This window comes from Fundulus heteroclitus, unplaced genomic scaffold (assembly GCF_011125445.2).
Source record: "Fundulus heteroclitus isolate FHET01 unplaced genomic scaffold, MU-UCD_Fhet_4.1 scaffold_84, whole genome shotgun sequence".
NCBI lineage: Eukaryota > Metazoa > Chordata > Actinopteri > Cyprinodontiformes > Fundulidae > Fundulus > Fundulus heteroclitus.
In genome coordinates, this window is record NW_023397296.1 from 1,078,741 (window position 1) to 1,096,848 (window position 18,108).

The following is an 18,108-nucleotide window of genomic DNA, read 5'->3' on the forward strand; positions in this document are numbered from 1 at the left end:
GGGAGAGAATGATAAAACCTTCTTTGTCTGCTCCATCACCTGGAAAGAGACACAAAAAGAACAGCACAACCAACAGACATAAAGCAACAGATACACTCGAATAACACCTAGATGCCATTGCTAAATCATATATATTATTATGTAAGCTGACATGTGTAATGTGATATTTGAAAAAAGAAAGTGAAAGAACATAAATAAATAAATTACAAGATTACTGTATATAAGTGAACACTTAATACCTGGGACCCAGCACCTGTGGGAGATGTGAAAGTGCACTAGTTTAGGTGAAGATTATCCAGAAATAGCTTGATAGTGATTGTGGAGAACCGAAGACCCTAGGGGGCGTTATTACAGCACAACCATTACAGTTCACAGCGAAGGAGAGCGAGTGAGACGAATTTGTGGAACGGCCGACAGGATTTTAGAAGCTCCTTTGACCCTAAAATCAGATGTTTGGGCACATTTTTGGTTTCTGTGACACGTTAAATGCATTGAAGCAAATGCACTTTATTTTCCTGTTAATATGTCTGTGATCAATAAATAGAACATAAACATAATATTTGGCTGATTTTGGTGATTGAATCACTGAGCATTAATTCAAAGTAATAAATATCGATATTGGAATCAAATCAAGCTGAGCTATGTATCGAGAATCGTATCGTATCGTGAGCTGTGTATCGAGAATCGTATCGAATCGGCTCATCCTAGATGATACCCAGCCCTAGTTTACACTACACCTAAAAACCAAGCCATGCCGAGACCGGTCCGAGCTTGGTCCAGTTAACTGAGATAAATGCAGCCGTTTACACACAAGAGTTATCTCGGTTATCCCGGTTCCTTGGTTGTTCCTCGCGTCCTAGTGGCGATCTGCGGTACTACCGCTCTCTGGGGTTGAAGGCGGGACCGAGCAAATCAAAATGGCGGCGCCCGTAATATTCAGGATGTTATTGTTAGACAGAGTCGGCTTTTGGGACGTGGATAAGACAAATTAACGTCTAATAAGGATTTACAGACGCAGGAAACACCAACAGACGCTGAGGTTCATAAGCAGAGTCATCACTGGAAACCGTGTGGCACGGTAAGGAAGCTAGCAGTGTTGTAGTCAAGTCACTATGCCTCGAGTCCGAGTCCAGGTTCGAGTCACCAGTGTTCAAGTCCGAGTCAAGTCCAAGTCAATAAAAAAAAAAATCCGAGTCGAGTCCGAGTCGAGTCCACTACTCATCCGAGTCAAGTCCGAGTCGAGTCACTATTGACGTGTGATGTATGACATGAAGCAGTAACATTCCATTGCACTAATAACTCTTTCGCTGTAGTTACCCTTTGTTTTACTCGGTAAAACTACCGCTTTTTCCAAGTCTAAGACGTCTCCTAACCATGGTTTTTAAACATTGTTGTTATGGAACGTGCAACAGCGACTCGAGGTACGCTGATAGGCCGCATATGAAGGATGTTAAAGCCGCAAGCGGCGTCGATCGGCCCTCGCAGCCAAGCGCACTCCGGCCTATTGGCCACCGCCGCGGTGCCGGCCGGCGGGCGGTGTTCGCACACCGCCGCGGTGCCGGCCGGCGGGCGGTGTTCGCGCACCGCCGCGGTGCCGGCCGGCGGGCGGGGTCCGCCCGCCACCGCAGATGCTGTTACGCATTTTCCTCGCCCGTCCACCGGGCGATTCCCACAAACGCGTTCGGCAGTGTTCCCCCATGACTCACAACAAATCTGGTGTGGATCGGTCGATGCAGCGAGGAGATACAGCCGTTGGATAATGATAATGCATTTGGCCACCGGACCGGACTAAATTGTTCGGCGGGCCGGAAAATTTATACCGATTCCTGGACGGTGACTACAAACAGAAAAATGAACGCCGAGCAGGAGAAAAACAACGACTTACCTTCCTATCAACTCGGCCAGTCTTTCCGAGCCCTCGACAGTCAATCCATCGTTTGAGCTGAACGTTGGTATGTTGTTCCACAGTTCTACCAGTAAAATGGGCGCCTGGACATCCTCTTGTGAAAGTTTAACAGCGGAAAAGTCGGTCATATAGTTGTGTCTGTTGCATGTGTAACGGCTGGTTGCTACGTGCGCTCTCACACTGTTTGCCCAACCTTAGCGGCAAGGGGCGTTGCTCATGAGATGGTGACGTCACGTGCGCGGTACGACATTTAGATATTAAAATCATACACCAAATAATATTCTAATGACATATTAAAATTATAGCCTAATGATATAAAAAAAAAGTCGAGTCTTTTTCTCAATTTCCGAGTCAGAATGATCTGAATGTAGGAGTCCGAGTCCAAGTTCGAGTCATCAGTGCTCAAGTCCAAGTCAAGTCACGAGTCTCTAAATTTAGCTAATGACTCGGACTCGAGTTCGAGTCTCGGACTCGAGTACTACAACACTGGAAGCTAGTATTATTATGAATGTCTGAAATTTGTCTGAGTGGAGTGTGAATCGGGACGTGCAGCCAGACACGCCGGGAAACCCGCTGACAGTCAGCTGACTGTAAGGGCATGACGCGGTCTGCTCATGCGCTCCTCGTTCTCAGGGAACCGGGCCAAAAAAAACCAGTCCGAGACCTGCTGATGAACTGGTCTGCAGTTAGCGCGGTCCGGTTATCGTTAGCGCGGTCTGGTTTAGTCTGCTGACCATTTACACACAAGAGTTATCTCGGTTACCGAGCTTGGACTGGTCTCGGCTCGGTTAAAAAAGTGTAGTGTAAACGGGCCTTGAATGTGACAGTGGAGTTAATGTACAGGTGTGAAGAAGATGATGTAATGATGCAAGCTGCTGTCTTTTGTACTAGTTGTAGTTTATGGAGGGAAGGGAGCTGAAACTGAAGTGGACTGTGGACCATTTTGGCAAAAGTGTGAAGGAAGAACTTGATGCTGCAAATGTGAAAGTTAACCAGGTGATGTTATGGATGTGGAAAGTGAAGGAGATTATGGAGAGGGCTGTCCAGGATGGCGCCAAGGCTCTGAAGCTGGAAGGTGGGACAGAGACAGGAATGGTCATTGCATATTGTAAAACTACCAGATTTGGTTAAAGTTAACTTTGCTCAATAAGCAAGTGAGCGAACTAATGTGGCATTATTTCTACAGTCCCGGGAATATATGGGCTGACTCGAAAAAAATTCAGTCAAACTGATTATTTTTGCTTTAACCCATGAGTTATAATTAAACTTTTATGTATTCCAGGAGGTTATTTTTTTTTAGATATTTCTCTTTATCTACAGCTTAAAAAAGTGCCTGTGAGACGTTTGGTATAAAGCTTTGAACCAGAGATGGCTTTTTATAATTACTTTATAAAAATAAAAACATATCGAGATAAATAGCGTATATCGACATTCAGCATAATATTGATATTTTTTTGCCCATATCGCCCAGCCCTAGCAACAGTTTACGATGGTTCTGCATAATAAATGTCCCAAAAGTGAAAAAGTGTCAACAAAATCCTTCTAGCTGCACAGATTCCAACACCAGAGGAGAAAAATGTTCAAAAAAGCAAATTTGATCCACAAAAGTAGGTATTGAGGTTCTTTAAAAAGAATGTATCAGAATGAAAACAGAACTGTTCCAACATGCATGCAAATTTTACTAGTATGCTCTTGATAATGCCTCTCATTTTTTTTTTCCTACAGGGACCATCCTGCTGTGATAAAGAGGCGCTTCACCAGTGTCCTGATTGTATCGGGCCTGTCACCTCTCTTTGTTTGGGCATGGAGAGAATTTACAGCTGTCAGAGTGAGTTTACTGCCCACCATAGCAATTAGATTTGAAGATAGGATCACTAGGACTGACCTTCCATCAATTCATGACTTGTACAGGTCTAGAGCCAATGAAAGGGCAGCTAATATAGCTTCCCAGTTCATCCTGGTTACAGGGTATTCAGAGTTTTACTCACAGGTTGGTGCTACAGAGCACTGATAGCTAAAACGAGCCAACACAGAGCCAGCTTCTATCCCCAAGCTGTACCTCTGATGAACACCTTACAGCAGGGGTCGGCAACCCGCGGCTCCGGAGCTGCTCTTTGATCCCTCTGATGAGCGAGAGAGAGAAAGAGACGCTCAGATCGGCCACACAGTCTGCACAACCTGAAATGTCTCTGACTAAACTCTAATTACCTTACCTGTGTGTGTTCTCACTTTGTTTATTTCATGTACCAGGTTAAAAATCTGCGTCTGACTCACAATTTTCAATTAATCAATCAATCAATCAAATTTTATTGTCAATTACAATTTGCATTGCAATCGAAAAATCAGTTCCAGTCCATCACATACACTTAAACAAACAAACATTTGGGGGAACGATTGACTGAGGCCTTGCGTTGCCGAGGAATGCAGCCAGTTGGGCGCTGCTATTTCAGCGCAGCCGTCAAGGCTGTTCCTCCAAACAGCCCCGAACCCCGCTTACACAGAGTTCACGAGGCTCCCCCCAGAGGGCGAAAGTAAAAGTGCACTGTCGTAAAGATGCTCAGCAGTTCTGGTTTCTCCGTCAAGCCAGGCGCGTTTTTTTTAGCTTAGCAGACAGGCGAACGCAACGAAAAGTCGAAAAAAAAAACAAAAAACGGCAGTACAAACAATGACTAACACAGTGAAAGTATGAACATGCACAGAGAGAGAGAGAAACCATTCCAATGTTACTTACAATCGCATCAGCAGAAATGTGAGGTCCGCTTCAGCCTTGCAGCCTTCTTTTTCTTTTAGCTCTCGCCATTCGGAAAAAGCTTGCCCGATGTTCACCCGTGTACAACTCCTCTCTCTGTCCAGAGCCCTTTTCCTCTTTCTTGCCTGCTCCGACATGGGCTTTCGCTGTTTTCTCGCTGGTTCCGCCATGATAACTGCACAAATATCTCCACTGCGCTAGCAACAAGCATGCCTTTCACTGGGGGCGTGTAGCATTTCTCGCCGTAAAGCAAGACCGACTCTCGCAATGCACCAGACTTCTGAGCCTGTGGGTGCGGGCCGAGGGCTCCTGCAATTGCAAGTACGGTATTTCCCCTACAGACCACCAGGGCGGCCAAGAAAATCTTTGTTCGACCTGAAATGACTCATTTAATCATTCAAAACGGTATGGAACACATTAATTAACTGAAAAATGTTGCATAGTATGCCTTTAAAAAGGCTTAAATAAATATGTTGGAAATGCACAGGAATAAACATATGAAGGTGAATTAAATAATAAAACTCTTGAATATTGAATATCCTTTAACAGTCCTAAAATTATATTTTGCTATTTTTTAACAAATTGGTAAATTTTTACAGTATTTGTTTATTTGTTGGGCAAATTTTAATTCTGCCACTGTTGGTCCTCCATACTTGGAAAAAAGGAACTTAAAAGTTGTCATGGCTTTCAGTTGTTTGGCCCACATGCCGAACACACTCAGGAGACAGAGAGAACGTTCAACAGGTTTATTATGGGCTTACCGCAAGAGCGTAATGGATCTGCCCGGGGAGGGTGTAGGAGTGGACTCAATGGACAGCTACCAGTGGTGGAGCGTTAGGATGTTGGTGGAGAGGGTGGCCATGAGGCAGGCAGGCAAGCAGGCAGGCAGGTTGAAGGAGGGTGAGCAGGACCTGATCGGCGTGGCAGGTGAGAGCTGGTGGCCAGCTGGGTAACCAGGAGGGAGTTCCTACAGTAGACTTGGCTTGAGACTTCTTGGGATCGAGGGGGAGCTTCAGAGCGGAATCCGAAGCTGAGGCAACCTGGAGTACAGGAAACACAGATTAGCATCGGGAACAGGAGAGCTGTCATAAGACAGTGGCCAACTGAGGTGTATCACACTAGGTTAACACTCTGGCATCTTCCAGCTGACAGCCTGCTGTTTAAATACTCCATCGCCACGCCGTGGAATGAGGATCAGCTGTGGGCCCCACAGGTGGCTGCAGTTTGACAGGGGGGCGTGGGCCACACCCCCCTGTCAAACTGCAAAGGAAAAAGGCAGACTCCGCATGACTGGCGCTGCCCACTTAGTCCTGACAAAAGTAAGTACCATTTTTTTTATTTGAGCAGATAAATAATATTGTCTGCCAACTGAATGAGTATTTTGACCCCTAAAATAAGTCAGATATGCTGCACTTAAAATAATATAATGCAGACTGTTTGTTCCCATTTTAAATGCAAAAGCATTATTCCAATGGCAGATCATTTAAATTTGCCTGCTCAAATCAGGGACAAATACACTAATTTTAAGACAATTTTACTTAGTTTTATTTCCCTATTTGCAGTCTACTTTCTGGCCTGTTTTAGAAAAAATATGTGACACACCACAACAAAAGCAGGAACAAGCTTCCCCGGAATCGTTTTGTGTCATTTACAGATCCTAGAATCAAAGGGAAACCCTGCTTATTGAATTAAAGGAAACTGTGATTCCACCAGTTCTAGCACTTTATTGAGAACCAGAGCAGAGACAAGGTAATGACACCCCTGGTTAGGCCGCAGCCTGCCCTCTGGTCTCAGCTCTGCTCTCCTCCGAAATCCTCCTTCTCACACTCTTCTATATCGGCTGACCAGAGCAGATGTAATACAAACATCTCAAACCCAAACATTTACTGTCTCACACAGAAAATATGCACGCGTTGACTATGATTAATCGGGGTAGAGTGAAGCCATCTTCTCCCTGAGTGCAACTGCTTACATGTTTTGGAAGAAGATGGGTCAGGGGGTATTTTAGGGGTTTTAATAATTCAATGCACATGCCTCTCCTTTGATTGCAAAATAATGTATTATTTATGTAATCAATCTTCAGCAGTAGTAATCATGGTATAGTCCTTTTAAGGGTTTGTTTGCTGGAACACCTATCAATAGTCAGCATGAATGCTTCACAAGTCAGGCTCATCACCCAAGATCATAGGTTTAGCATTTTTCTACAATTTTGGGTTCAACTAATTAAGTACAGGCTGTATTGGAATCCTATGTGCTCAATATTTTCATTTACCTTAGACTAGGTAATCTAGGGCTAAATGCCATTTTGGTCAAATTTGTTTATTCTAAGTACCTACTCACAAGGTCCCCTACTTGAAACAGCACTAATGGATAATAAATCTATCCAAGTTACCAATCCCTTAGTCACAGTTGGAGATGTTAAGGGCAGGTTGAACCTTCCACAATGGGGAAAAACACCACTTTTGTAAAAAGTAGAAAAAAGACATTGCAGATTCCAGAGAGATCCAGCTCTCAGCCAAACTATATCAAAGCAAAGTATTGCATAAACCACTCATATTGATGTGACTGGAATAAACTGTTTTCATTCTTCATCAAAGAAATAATTTAGTTATTAATAAGTCATCATCACAATACGACTTTCCTGACAGAAATTAAAATCCAGTCATGTAGATTGGTGGAAAAGAAAAACTAAAATAAAATAACCCAATAAATAAAAATAACACTAATAGAACAAAAGGGTAAAAAGGATGCAACATAATCTGCTCTGGTCAAAGCAAATGGACATAAGGTAGTTGTCTCTGGATTCTCCTAGTATCTGTACTTTGAGTAAGATTAATTATGTTGATTAATTAACAGTCTCTTTGGTCTTGATGTCGTACTTATGGCTCGCAGGAGTTCATTCTACTGGTTGGTTCTGTTCGGTGTTGTCCTGGTGCAGATGACCCACAGTCCATTGTTCATAGCTCAACAAGTTGTCTCTTCAAGATGGCCCCACATAACCCTCAGAGTGCAATTTTTTTTATCAGGATCATAATTTACTCATTTACTCAAAACTTCCTTCAAGCATTTTCACAGCAAAATATTCTTGTCCAAAATTACTTTTTTCTTATCTTAGAAGTGTGAACTGTAGTCGTTACATGCAAGTAATCTAAATGTGTAAAAGTATATTCAGCAGTATTTATTAACAGAAATCATCCAAGGTGTGTCTTAACCTTGGATGTCTGAACCTCATGTCTGCGCAGAGCAAAATTTTTACGACCGCATATGCAGTGTCACACTCACTCCTCTGCAGCAAGAAGTATTTACATTGAACGGTCATGCGTGACATCGACTTTGATACATTGAGCTGCTCCAAGCAAGTGGTTGCAAGGACCCGGCGGCATGGGTGGACATTGGGGGGCCTTGCCTGCGAGCTGAGCCAGCCGTCCCCGCCCTAGACTGGAAGCTGTTCTTTTTTGTTTGGGTTTTTTACCTCTGGGTGGCCAACGTTCTATTAGTACTAATCTTTGATCTGTCAATCATACAATTCAACCAATCAAATGAACGACTGAAGGCAACATGCTAGCCTATTACAGCTGGAGAGGGGCAGGGTGCTTCATTCAATGTTCAGCCTGACTCCAGTGCTCATGTTTATCAGCGTTTATGCTTATGCTTGACTTATGAGTCAAGACACAGCACTACAGGTTGCCGTATCTCACTGACAACCATTTATATATATGTTGTTAGTAATTCTTTCTAAAAGTCTAACAAATGTTGTGAAAAACTTCTTAAATTTTTACTACCTCCCCATAAGCTATTTTTGTGCCAGCTCAATGTGTTCAAAAGAAGCCTAATTGGGTGGAAACTTGTCTAATTTGGCAACACTGAATACACTGTTGCTTTTTGTGTGTTTAATTTTTTTTTTTTTTTTTTTTTTTTTTTTTTTTTTTTTTTAGATTTTCGGACTTTATTGAGAATCTCTTTCTCAGCACTGTAGGAGTGGTCACAGAGTCACTCTTCAGCCTGAAGCATATAAATTATTTTTAGAAAAAGTGTGTCCCCCTGAAAAAATTGAATTACCCAGCCCACCCACTCAGCTCTCTCTCCACTCGACACACAAACAACCGTGTTGCTGTTCCTCTGAGTGGAGAGGGAGAGAGAGACCGCTGTTTGTTTTGGTGAGCCTTATATTTAACAATGAGTATTGACACTTCCGTCTTTTTCTTCTTCTACTGTTTACATTTGGCTTCCGGATAGACAAGTCCAACAAGCGCCATCTCTCTATGGGGCTGAGTCCGACGTGTGGTTTCTGCACGTAGTGTGAGTAGTCAGACCGCATCAGAGCATCGGGCCTTACAGTCTAAGAACAGATATTGTGAGCTGTGAACTTTTAAACCCAGCAGTTTCGTCGTACAGTTTGAGCTGTATCTGAGCACAACGATTGAAAGTATCGAACAGCGTATGCCCGGCTTAAATAAAACTTTCTGCTGAATTCAGTTTTCTCTGTACTGACGTAAACAACGTGAAGTGAGAAGACAGAGATATTTTCTGATTCCTGCTCGTTTTCTTCTCCCGGATCCGTTGCAATTCTCTCGTCTGTTGAGTCCGATTCCTCACTCTCTTGGTTCCTCTCCTCCTTCATCACTAACTTTGACCTTAGATGTCTCATCTGCATGACAGTTTCCCAGGTTCAGCCAATTGAGCATATTTGCCAGAATGATAGTATAGGTCACAAGCTAGGTGCACATATACAACACATTGCGTAGAAGAAGATAACGTCTTCTATATTTCATCTTAAAATGAAGCATAGAAGATTTCTTCTAAATAAATTTTGCGTGAAAACATTTTAATTTATTTATTATATTTAGTTTTTTATTTAAATTCTTACAAAGGAATGTTTATTTAAACATCTTTATGGTGTGGGGAAAAACACTGTCAGACCGCCATTACATTTTCAATCTTGCGCACCCCTTAGAGGCAGCTCAATCACCCCCAGGGGTGCATGCACCACACTGGGAATCTCTGCATTAGATAATTCTTTATTCATCCCACAACGGGGAAGTTTATAGAATTCAAGAAATAGGCAAGAGCACACAACACAAACAAAATTACATAAGGATTGAAATATATAATATCATGAGCTGGATTGCAAAAAAACACTGTGAACAGAACATTATTTTTATTCAATAGTAAAAATCTCCAAAATACCAAAAGGTCAACAATTGTTACACAATTTAGTGTTAAATGTCAAACTTTGTTTTATTAAGTCTTTTTTCAAACTTTTAGCTAAATATTTTATGCATGTTTGCCTGGCAATCTTGTAAATGACACAAATACATTTTTAAACCGTGACATTAAACCTAATTACTTCATATAGAGTTTTAGTCACATACAAACGAAACATTCATGACAAACACACACATGCAGGCCTGTTTTTTCTCAGTTTTTTTTTTTACACAGATCTGTAATATTAATTTTTTGAAACACTTCAACTCAGTCAATGCCGAAATATATATGTTTTTAATATCTTAAGCGTGTGAGTTCAAGAAGGGGTGGTGGGGGATTTTGATCCCGACTGTCGGTCATAATTCGACTTACACAAAGTTTTACACTTCAGTTCCATAAGGATCCATCTCTTTATCTCGCAGACATTTCAACCCTTTCTGTTCCTGCTTTCACAGTTTTACGTCAATTTCCACAGTAGATTGAACAGTTTAGATACTACTTTCGAAATCAGATGTTCTTCATCTTAATGCTTCCCTCGCAATGCTGCGCCTCCTTTTTGTTCCGATATATCACGTAATCATCACAGTAACTTACTGTATTCCCCCCTCCCCTTTTTTTACTCTTTATACATTGTACAAAGCCAACGTGCGTGCCTGTTTGTCAGAAAGGCAGCTTTAATATTGTATACAGAGGAAGATGCATTTTCCTTTGTATATAATAAATGACTTGAAACCCACATTCTCAAGGCTACAATTTTTTGTGGGGGCTGGTGCTGGGCCCCGGGATTCATCACCGATGTAAACCACACGCAACTTTTTACCGACAAGTTTGAAAACAATTATCCTGTAACATTTCTCGGTCTGAAAATTCTGCTCACATAGGATCTGACATCACAGTTCATAGATATTTAAAAAAAGGAAATATCACCATGTCTTCTTTGCTTCTGTGATGTCATCTCCCACTATGGGCCTTCTCAAAAAAATCAAAACACCCACTCAGACCGGGCGGAATCGCCATTTGTTAAAGAATTGACCTGGCTGCGTGCACTCCATATTCTTTTCCTGAATAATGTGGTGTTTCTACTGTAGACTTTTGTAGCAATAAAAAGACTCTTGAAACTAAAACTATATTTTAACATATTTAATCTAAAAGGCAGAAGGATGTGTACAGCTTCAGTATTTGACTCTCATACACAACAACGAGACGGCTATATTTCCAGACGCCAGAGAGCGCCATTCATTACTCCAGTGTTTCCTGCAGCGCTATCTCACGCTACCGCCTCGCCAACATTCCAAAAAAAACCAAAAAAAGAACTAACTCTATAAGCTTGCATGTTTATTTGACGGTAACAGGCGTTTTTTTTTTTGTTGCTTTCGCGCGTGCATATAGTGAATGGCAGGGAAAAAACAGGCGCTCCGCTCCGCCGGTCGTCCACGCAAAGCTAGTCTTCGAGAACCAGTTTTTTACACCCATTCAAGGGTGTGCACAGTATATCAGTGTTCTATTAATCACATTGGTGGAGAAGATCATAATATAATGTAGACGTGTCCTAGCTGACACATCTTCCCCTAATCAGTCATTCTGTCCAATCTAAGTATGTCAGGCTCTGTGTTTCCAATGTCTGTTGTTTATCTTTAATGGCCATGGTAACTGCCTTTCGCAGCCCAGTCTCTGTAATCTCAAAAGCTGTTTTGAACACACACACACAAGTGTTTAAAGAGGGTGCTTATGTAGAGAGTTAACCATCATCTGTGCTGTCCTATATTCACTTCTGAAACTGTGGGTAGACTGTTTCAGCACAAGGTGCATTCTATGAAAATACTACATGCTACATTTGTCCTTGTACATATTTTACTTCTAAGGATGTTTATCCTATAAGTTTTAAATTTTGTACCCTTATCTTACTGTTTTTAATTGAGTGTTTTTAATTTCCTTTACCTTGTTTTTAACTTCTTTTAACTCTGTAGCAGTTTGAGATCTTGCTGATGAAAAGTGCATTAGAAATGAAAATTATTATTATTATTATTATTATTGTTATTATTATTATTAATACTACTTTGTATTTCTTCTGAGAGTTTAACATTTTTGACGGTGTCCTTAAGGGATACTTATGTCTCGGTTTTTGTAAGTGCTTTTAATTTGCGTCTGCAAAGTCATTCTGAGTGTCTCACCAAAATTTAATTGTTACATAGCAATAAAGACTATTGATTCTTGTAAACTTAGTTTAGACCCCTGCTCCTTTCTCCTATACAGTTACTTCACTCAGACTTTGTCAGCAAATTAAAAGTTAAAGCTTAATCAACAAATTATTACCATCCGATTGAGAGGTAATCTGATTGAGAGGGCTGGTTTATGCCATCCATATTCTGATCAGCATTAATCTAAACACTTGTTCCAATCTTTGCTCTGTCGCAGTCTTTTCACACCAACCAGCTAATGTTAACAATCAGCTTCAGACCGCAGTTTGAAAAGTGCACCGAAAAAACCTGCATTGTGGTGCTTTGAGCACTTAATGAACGTGTCACAGATAGAAAATAGCTTTGGTTTAGTGGGGGGGAGGTGGAGAAAAAAAAACACTGACTGTTGTAGTATGGACATTATTTTCCGTAAAGTTGGATGCTGTATATTGCTGACTGTTTTCATGAGTATACATGATTCTCCATGGCAATGTGCAACTCATGCAGCGGTGGCAGTTGGCCGGCTGGAAATCAGACATGGGGATTTAGACAGTTGGAAAGGATTTTTATACTGACTTTAAGCAGCTTGACTACTATTTGAAAACAACATTGACACACAAGTTTCAGTGGCAAAGTGAAAGTAAAAAAAAACACCACTTGGATGACCTGCCCGTTCTGGGTAAAACATACACACTCCGTTTTTTCCCACTCCTAATTACAGAGGCAGACCTTCAAAGGGCAAATACAGCACTTTAATCGGGCGGGGTTGAGACGGTTAAAAATGCCATCAAAGTCACTCTTGTTGTTTTTGACACTCAGTCTTACAACATTACCAGCTGCTCTCTACCGGGGGGGAGAGGCAATGTATGAGGTTCATGTGATGTCAAGGCGCGGCTACTGAATGCGCTAATGGATTGGCGAATGCCTGTATGTATCGGCCGGTGTTGAAACAAAAAAAGCAAATATTGGCCCAAAATAACGGCTGTCCGATGTGTTGGTCGATGTCTGGCTCTGAAGCTCCACAGCCTGGGATTATCTCCACTGCTCTGCTCCTGGATCAGTGACTTCCTCACCGACAGACCCCAGGTGGTTAGGATAGGGAAGCACACATTTGCCCCATTGATCTTCAACACTGCAGGGTTGTGTCCTAAGCCGTGCTGTCTTTATACTCTTCACCCATGACTGTTCTGCTACAGGGTTTCCATGCTATAGTAAAAGGTAGTAAATGAAATGAGCTCAAATTGAGGCCAGTAAAAGGCAACCAACAGAACCTGACTTGATTGTTAATTTTTCATCACCCTTTCAATATATTCTGACTTTTGTATTGAGATGACTTTTTGTTTTAGGTTCATTTAACAATAAAATCTGTATAATTCTTTTTAACTATGGCAGAACCTGAGTCAACGTTGTTGGACCTAATTGGTTCCGCCGTCTAATCTGCTGTGGGTATGCGCGCTGTTGGAACCGCTTAATATGTTTAGACTAGCGAGTAATTTTGCACCAAGAAAATATACGTTTTCACAACTTGGGCAACATTTTCTTCACTTGGGGCTCACTGTTTGATCCCACCTGTGTCCTCTTTCCTGTCCAATGTTTCCCCTACCATTCTGCAAGGGGGGCAACCCAGTCCGCTAACAACACCCCTCCCCTCCAAGAAGATCACAGCATGCAGTGAATTATTAAACATCGTACATCTTCACAGTTCATTTTATGAAAAATATTAGCCAAAGTCAGACGTCGCTTTGCACGCAGATAAACTCACATTTTCCCAGTGAGCGAGCGAGCAGTCGCAACATATTTTGCCAGCTTTGACAAATATCTGCCTTTTTTTAAAAATCCACCCAATTTCTGACGATGACTGCACTAAACGCTCCCACAGAGTCGGGAATTCAAACCGTCTACAAGCCTCGGAGTCTGTTATGTTGCAGGAAACATTCAGCGGTCATTGAAGCAATAGGCACTAATATTTACCACTAGTTACCTCCAACATAACTCATATCCCTTGCGTCGGGAATGTGTTTGTCTAACACAAATATGAGGATGATGTCTACTGAAACGCGATTCATAAACATAAATGCTCATTTATAGCACGTTCTGAAGTAAACAACTGTTCAGTAATTTTCAGGTGTCCTGCAAAAATACAGGGTGGTCTGATTGTTGCACATCACCAAATGTTTGTCTGCTGGAAACAAATATCCACCTTCCTGAGTCTGAATATAGATGAAAATCAGATGAAAACAGATAGCTGCTTTATTCTTCCAAAAAAAGCCATTTTGTGTGTTTAAAATGCTGTAAGAAAACTGAAAGTATTTGTCTCAAAAGGAATTAGGAACTTTTCTCACCACCGGGCTACACTCTATTCTATTCTGTTGGTATAAATAAATTAAGATAAAGCACAGCTTCTTTGCCTGGGGAGCGGGGGGAACACAGTTGTGCGGGGGTGGAACAAAAGTGGATAGACGAGACTGATCTTGAGACATCATTTTTCTTCCACCGTGGCGGAAACGACGACTACTTTAAAGTACAGTATCGCTGACTGTTTTTTTTTCTTTTTGTAAAAAGGAGAAAAGGTAAAAGAAGACAGAAAAGGGAGATAACTATGCATTCTCATTCTGCTTCTTCACCTGCAAAGAGAGATATAAAAAGAACAGCAACATAAATCAATTAAAGTATTACAGGTTCAAACAAGCAACGCCTTCATACCATCACCGAAGAACATACAGCACCATCCAGTACGAAATGTACAAAGTGACAGCCAAAGACAATAGGGGTTTTCTGTATAGAAGTGAATCTGCAAGCACCCGGATCCAAGCACCTGCAGGTGTTTGTGAGAGTGCGCCTGTGCATGTAAGGTTTATCCATGAGAAAAAGAGCCAAAGACCCGCCCCCCAGAACACGAGGCAGATATCAGGGGAACCAAAACCCAAGAGGGACCATCAGAGCAAAGGTGCACAAGAGGGGCCAATACAGGGAACCCGCCTCCCTCGCCCAAGGGACGAGGAGAGACGACCCCCTAGAAGGAAAAAAAAAACAGCCACAATGCCGAAGCCCCCGGAGCCGCTGGGAAGAGTCCGTGTGCTCAGCCGGCAGCCATGGGCTCAGAGACCCGTGGCCCCTATATTCCAAAGTCCAGGCACTCGCACCCCAGGGGGTTAACCAGCCTCGGAAACCAACTGCAAACCAAGACCAACCCACCCAAACCAACCCACCCTACCTACAGGGGGGAAAAAAGGCCAGTAACCTAATAAAAATAAAATTATTACATTTACATTTCTCTAAGAGTTTTATATTTGAGCTAATAAATGAAAAATCAGAAATCTTGATATCACATATTTTCTGTTCTGTGTATAGCCAAGGCTCATCTAAAGGATTATGTTTTATCCATTTTGAGACGTATTGTAGCCTATTTGCTGAGAAGTAGCGATGGAAGTTACGCAGATCTAGTCCCCATCTATCTTTAGACTTATGTAGCATCTTTAAGATGATACGGGGGTGCAGAGAAGAGATTTAAACCAATGGTTTATTGGGGATCATTTAGAATAAGTACTTTTAGGTAAGTGAAGTTGTTAGCAATTTCCATCTGTCAAGATCCTATTCTATCTTGTTTAAAAGAGGGACATGGTTAAGTTCTGGTGAATCCGCTAATTTAGACTACACAGTTGTAAATCTAGGGGGTTAGAGAGAGAGAGAGAGAGAGAGAGAGAGAGATAAATTAATTTTTATACCTTTAGCAACATAGTTAGGCGTCCGCCTATGCATTGAAAATGCATGGAGGCACCTATTACTATTCACCTCTAAACGGTACTCTTTATTAGGCTGCCTAATTGCATGTGCAATGAGGAGGCTGTGCTGTGCAAAGCACAGCACAACCCCCTAGAAGGAAAAAAAAAAACAGCCACAATGCCGAAGCCCCTGGAGCCGGGGACTTGGGCATTGCAAATGCATTGGCAGGGCCTATTACTATTCACCTCCTAAAGGTGTCTCTTTATTAGGCGCCTGCCATAGCATTTGCAATGAGGAGGCAGTGCTGTGCGAAGCACAGCACTTGCCTCGGGAAATGCCATTCGGGAAATGTAACCCTCATTGGTGTGGCATTTATAGATTTTTCGCAAATCACCTCAGACCGACACAAACCCGAAACCTCCCCCATTCATTTCCTATGGAGCGGTTTTGAAAAATGACGTCTAAAAATCCAAAACATCACATGTTTTCGCATCGTCGCTACTCCTAAACCGTTTTATGTACAGACATGAGACTTTCACACATGAATGTCCCAACCCTTCTGGCACTCACAAAAAAGGAATTTTGTGGATAACTGTTACGGTTTTTCCGCAGGAACAATTTGTTCGGGAGTAGCGAATGTGCAAAATCCTAAAAACGCTTTGGAGCTGCATTTTCCCACATCAACCACTTTTTTACATCGTCGCTGTGTCTACACCGATTTTTGTACAAACATAAAAATGAGCTTCATGGTCCTCAAAAGCCTGCTGATACTCATGGTGAAAGAATTATTTTGATATCTCTTATACTTTTTGAGCTACAGCGATTTGTTCGGAAGCGTTTTAAGAGGATTTCTGAAAATCCATAAAAATCCCATTTAGATCATAATTTTTTATGCCTTTATTAAACTTTTTCCAGCAAAAAACGATAGCTTTTCTTATTCCCCTATCCGTTAGGAAATAAACGCTGAAAAAATTACGTCTCTACCATTTATAGATCAGGAGATATGAAGCGTTGTTCGGGGCAAAGTTCTCATTATAATCCAATGGGACTAATTGTGAGCAAAGTCTCTGCACTTCGGTAGACTCGCCCGCTGCAGCTGTGTCAGTGAGTTTCCATGACAACGGAACTCTGAGGGCCAGAGAGAGAAGCTCCATTGAGATACAATGGCAACTTTCATCGCTCACTGCAGCGGCTGTGATTAATGTAGGAATCTGAAATTCGCACAGTCACTTCCTCTTAACATTTTAAAATTTTCATGTGACTTTCAGCCATGTGTCAGTTTTCTGTCCCATTTGGGATTTCACATGCTTTCCTATTGGGCCTTTGCTTCCAACAGGACCTGGCATGATAACCAGACACAACCCAATTGGCCAATACAGCACCACCCACCTGTGGGAAATGGCGCTACTGACAATTTTGGTCAAATGTTGAGTTCTATGCCCAGATGTGGTGAGGCTGAGTTGCTAAAGGAGGCCAATCTGACCCATGAACTTTGGTCACGTTTGGTGACATTAAGTATTGGCACCCCTATTTGAGGCACTTCCCAGTACAGGATTTGGACCAAACTGACAGAGTACAATCACCCGGTGGTACTGAACACAACCGTGTTAGCGGCTAACGGTTAGCATGTTGCTAACCGGAAGTAGCTCTAGGAAGGTCTCACCAACTTCTGCTTCACAGAGTCTGTTCTTACGTTAGAGAGAAAGCTCCACAAGAAATTTAGGCTACGTCGCATAAAGCATCTCCAAGCTATGAGGTGTCAAACATCCAATGCTTTTCAATGGGGGACCAAACCCCTTATGGTCCCAATAATGCATGCCCATATATGGCGCTCGAGTATAGCCCAGATGGAAAGCGCAAGCTTTGCATGCAAGAGGTCGTGGGATCGATTCCCGGTGTGGAAGACTTGGAGTTTTGTATTATAATCCCCACATTGTGTATATCAAAACATGTGTGCTGATCACATGAAGTATTTTCTTGTACCACCCGCCATTTTGAGTTACCATGGCAACGTTATAAACAACGTTTTTTCTCCCTATTTGAGGCACATCCCAGTACAGGACTTTGACCAAACTGACAGAGTACACTCACCCAGTGATACCATACACAACCATGTTAGCGGCTAACGGTTAGCATGTTGCTAACCGGAAGTAGCTATAAGAAGCTTGTACAAACTCCTGCTTGACAGATTTGGTGAATTTTAGGATTTTCTCCCTTTTTAGGCACTTCTCAGTACAGGATTTCAACCAAACTAACAGAGTAACATCACCCGCTGACACTGAACACAACCATGCTAGCGGCTAACCGTTAGCATGTTGCTGAACGGAAATAGCTTTAGGAAGGTCCTA

At 42.1% G+C, this 18,108-nt stretch overlaps 1 protein-coding gene across 4 annotated transcripts in view; it reads left to right on the plus strand.

The window, feature by feature from the left end:
* The window catches only part of rce1a (Ras converting CAAX endopeptidase 1a), a 146,307-nt gene that overhangs the window by 39,385 nt on the left and 88,814 nt on the right, over positions 1 to 18,108 (plus strand). For all 4 annotated transcript variants that reach the window (XM_036134522.1, XM_036134523.1, XM_036134521.1 and 1 more), the window contains exon 2: positions 3,632 to 3,734. In XM_036134522.1, the coding sequence (XP_035990415.1) occupies positions 3,632 to 3,734 (103 nt within the window). The remainder of the gene's footprint in view (positions 1 to 3,631; positions 3,735 to 18,108) is intronic.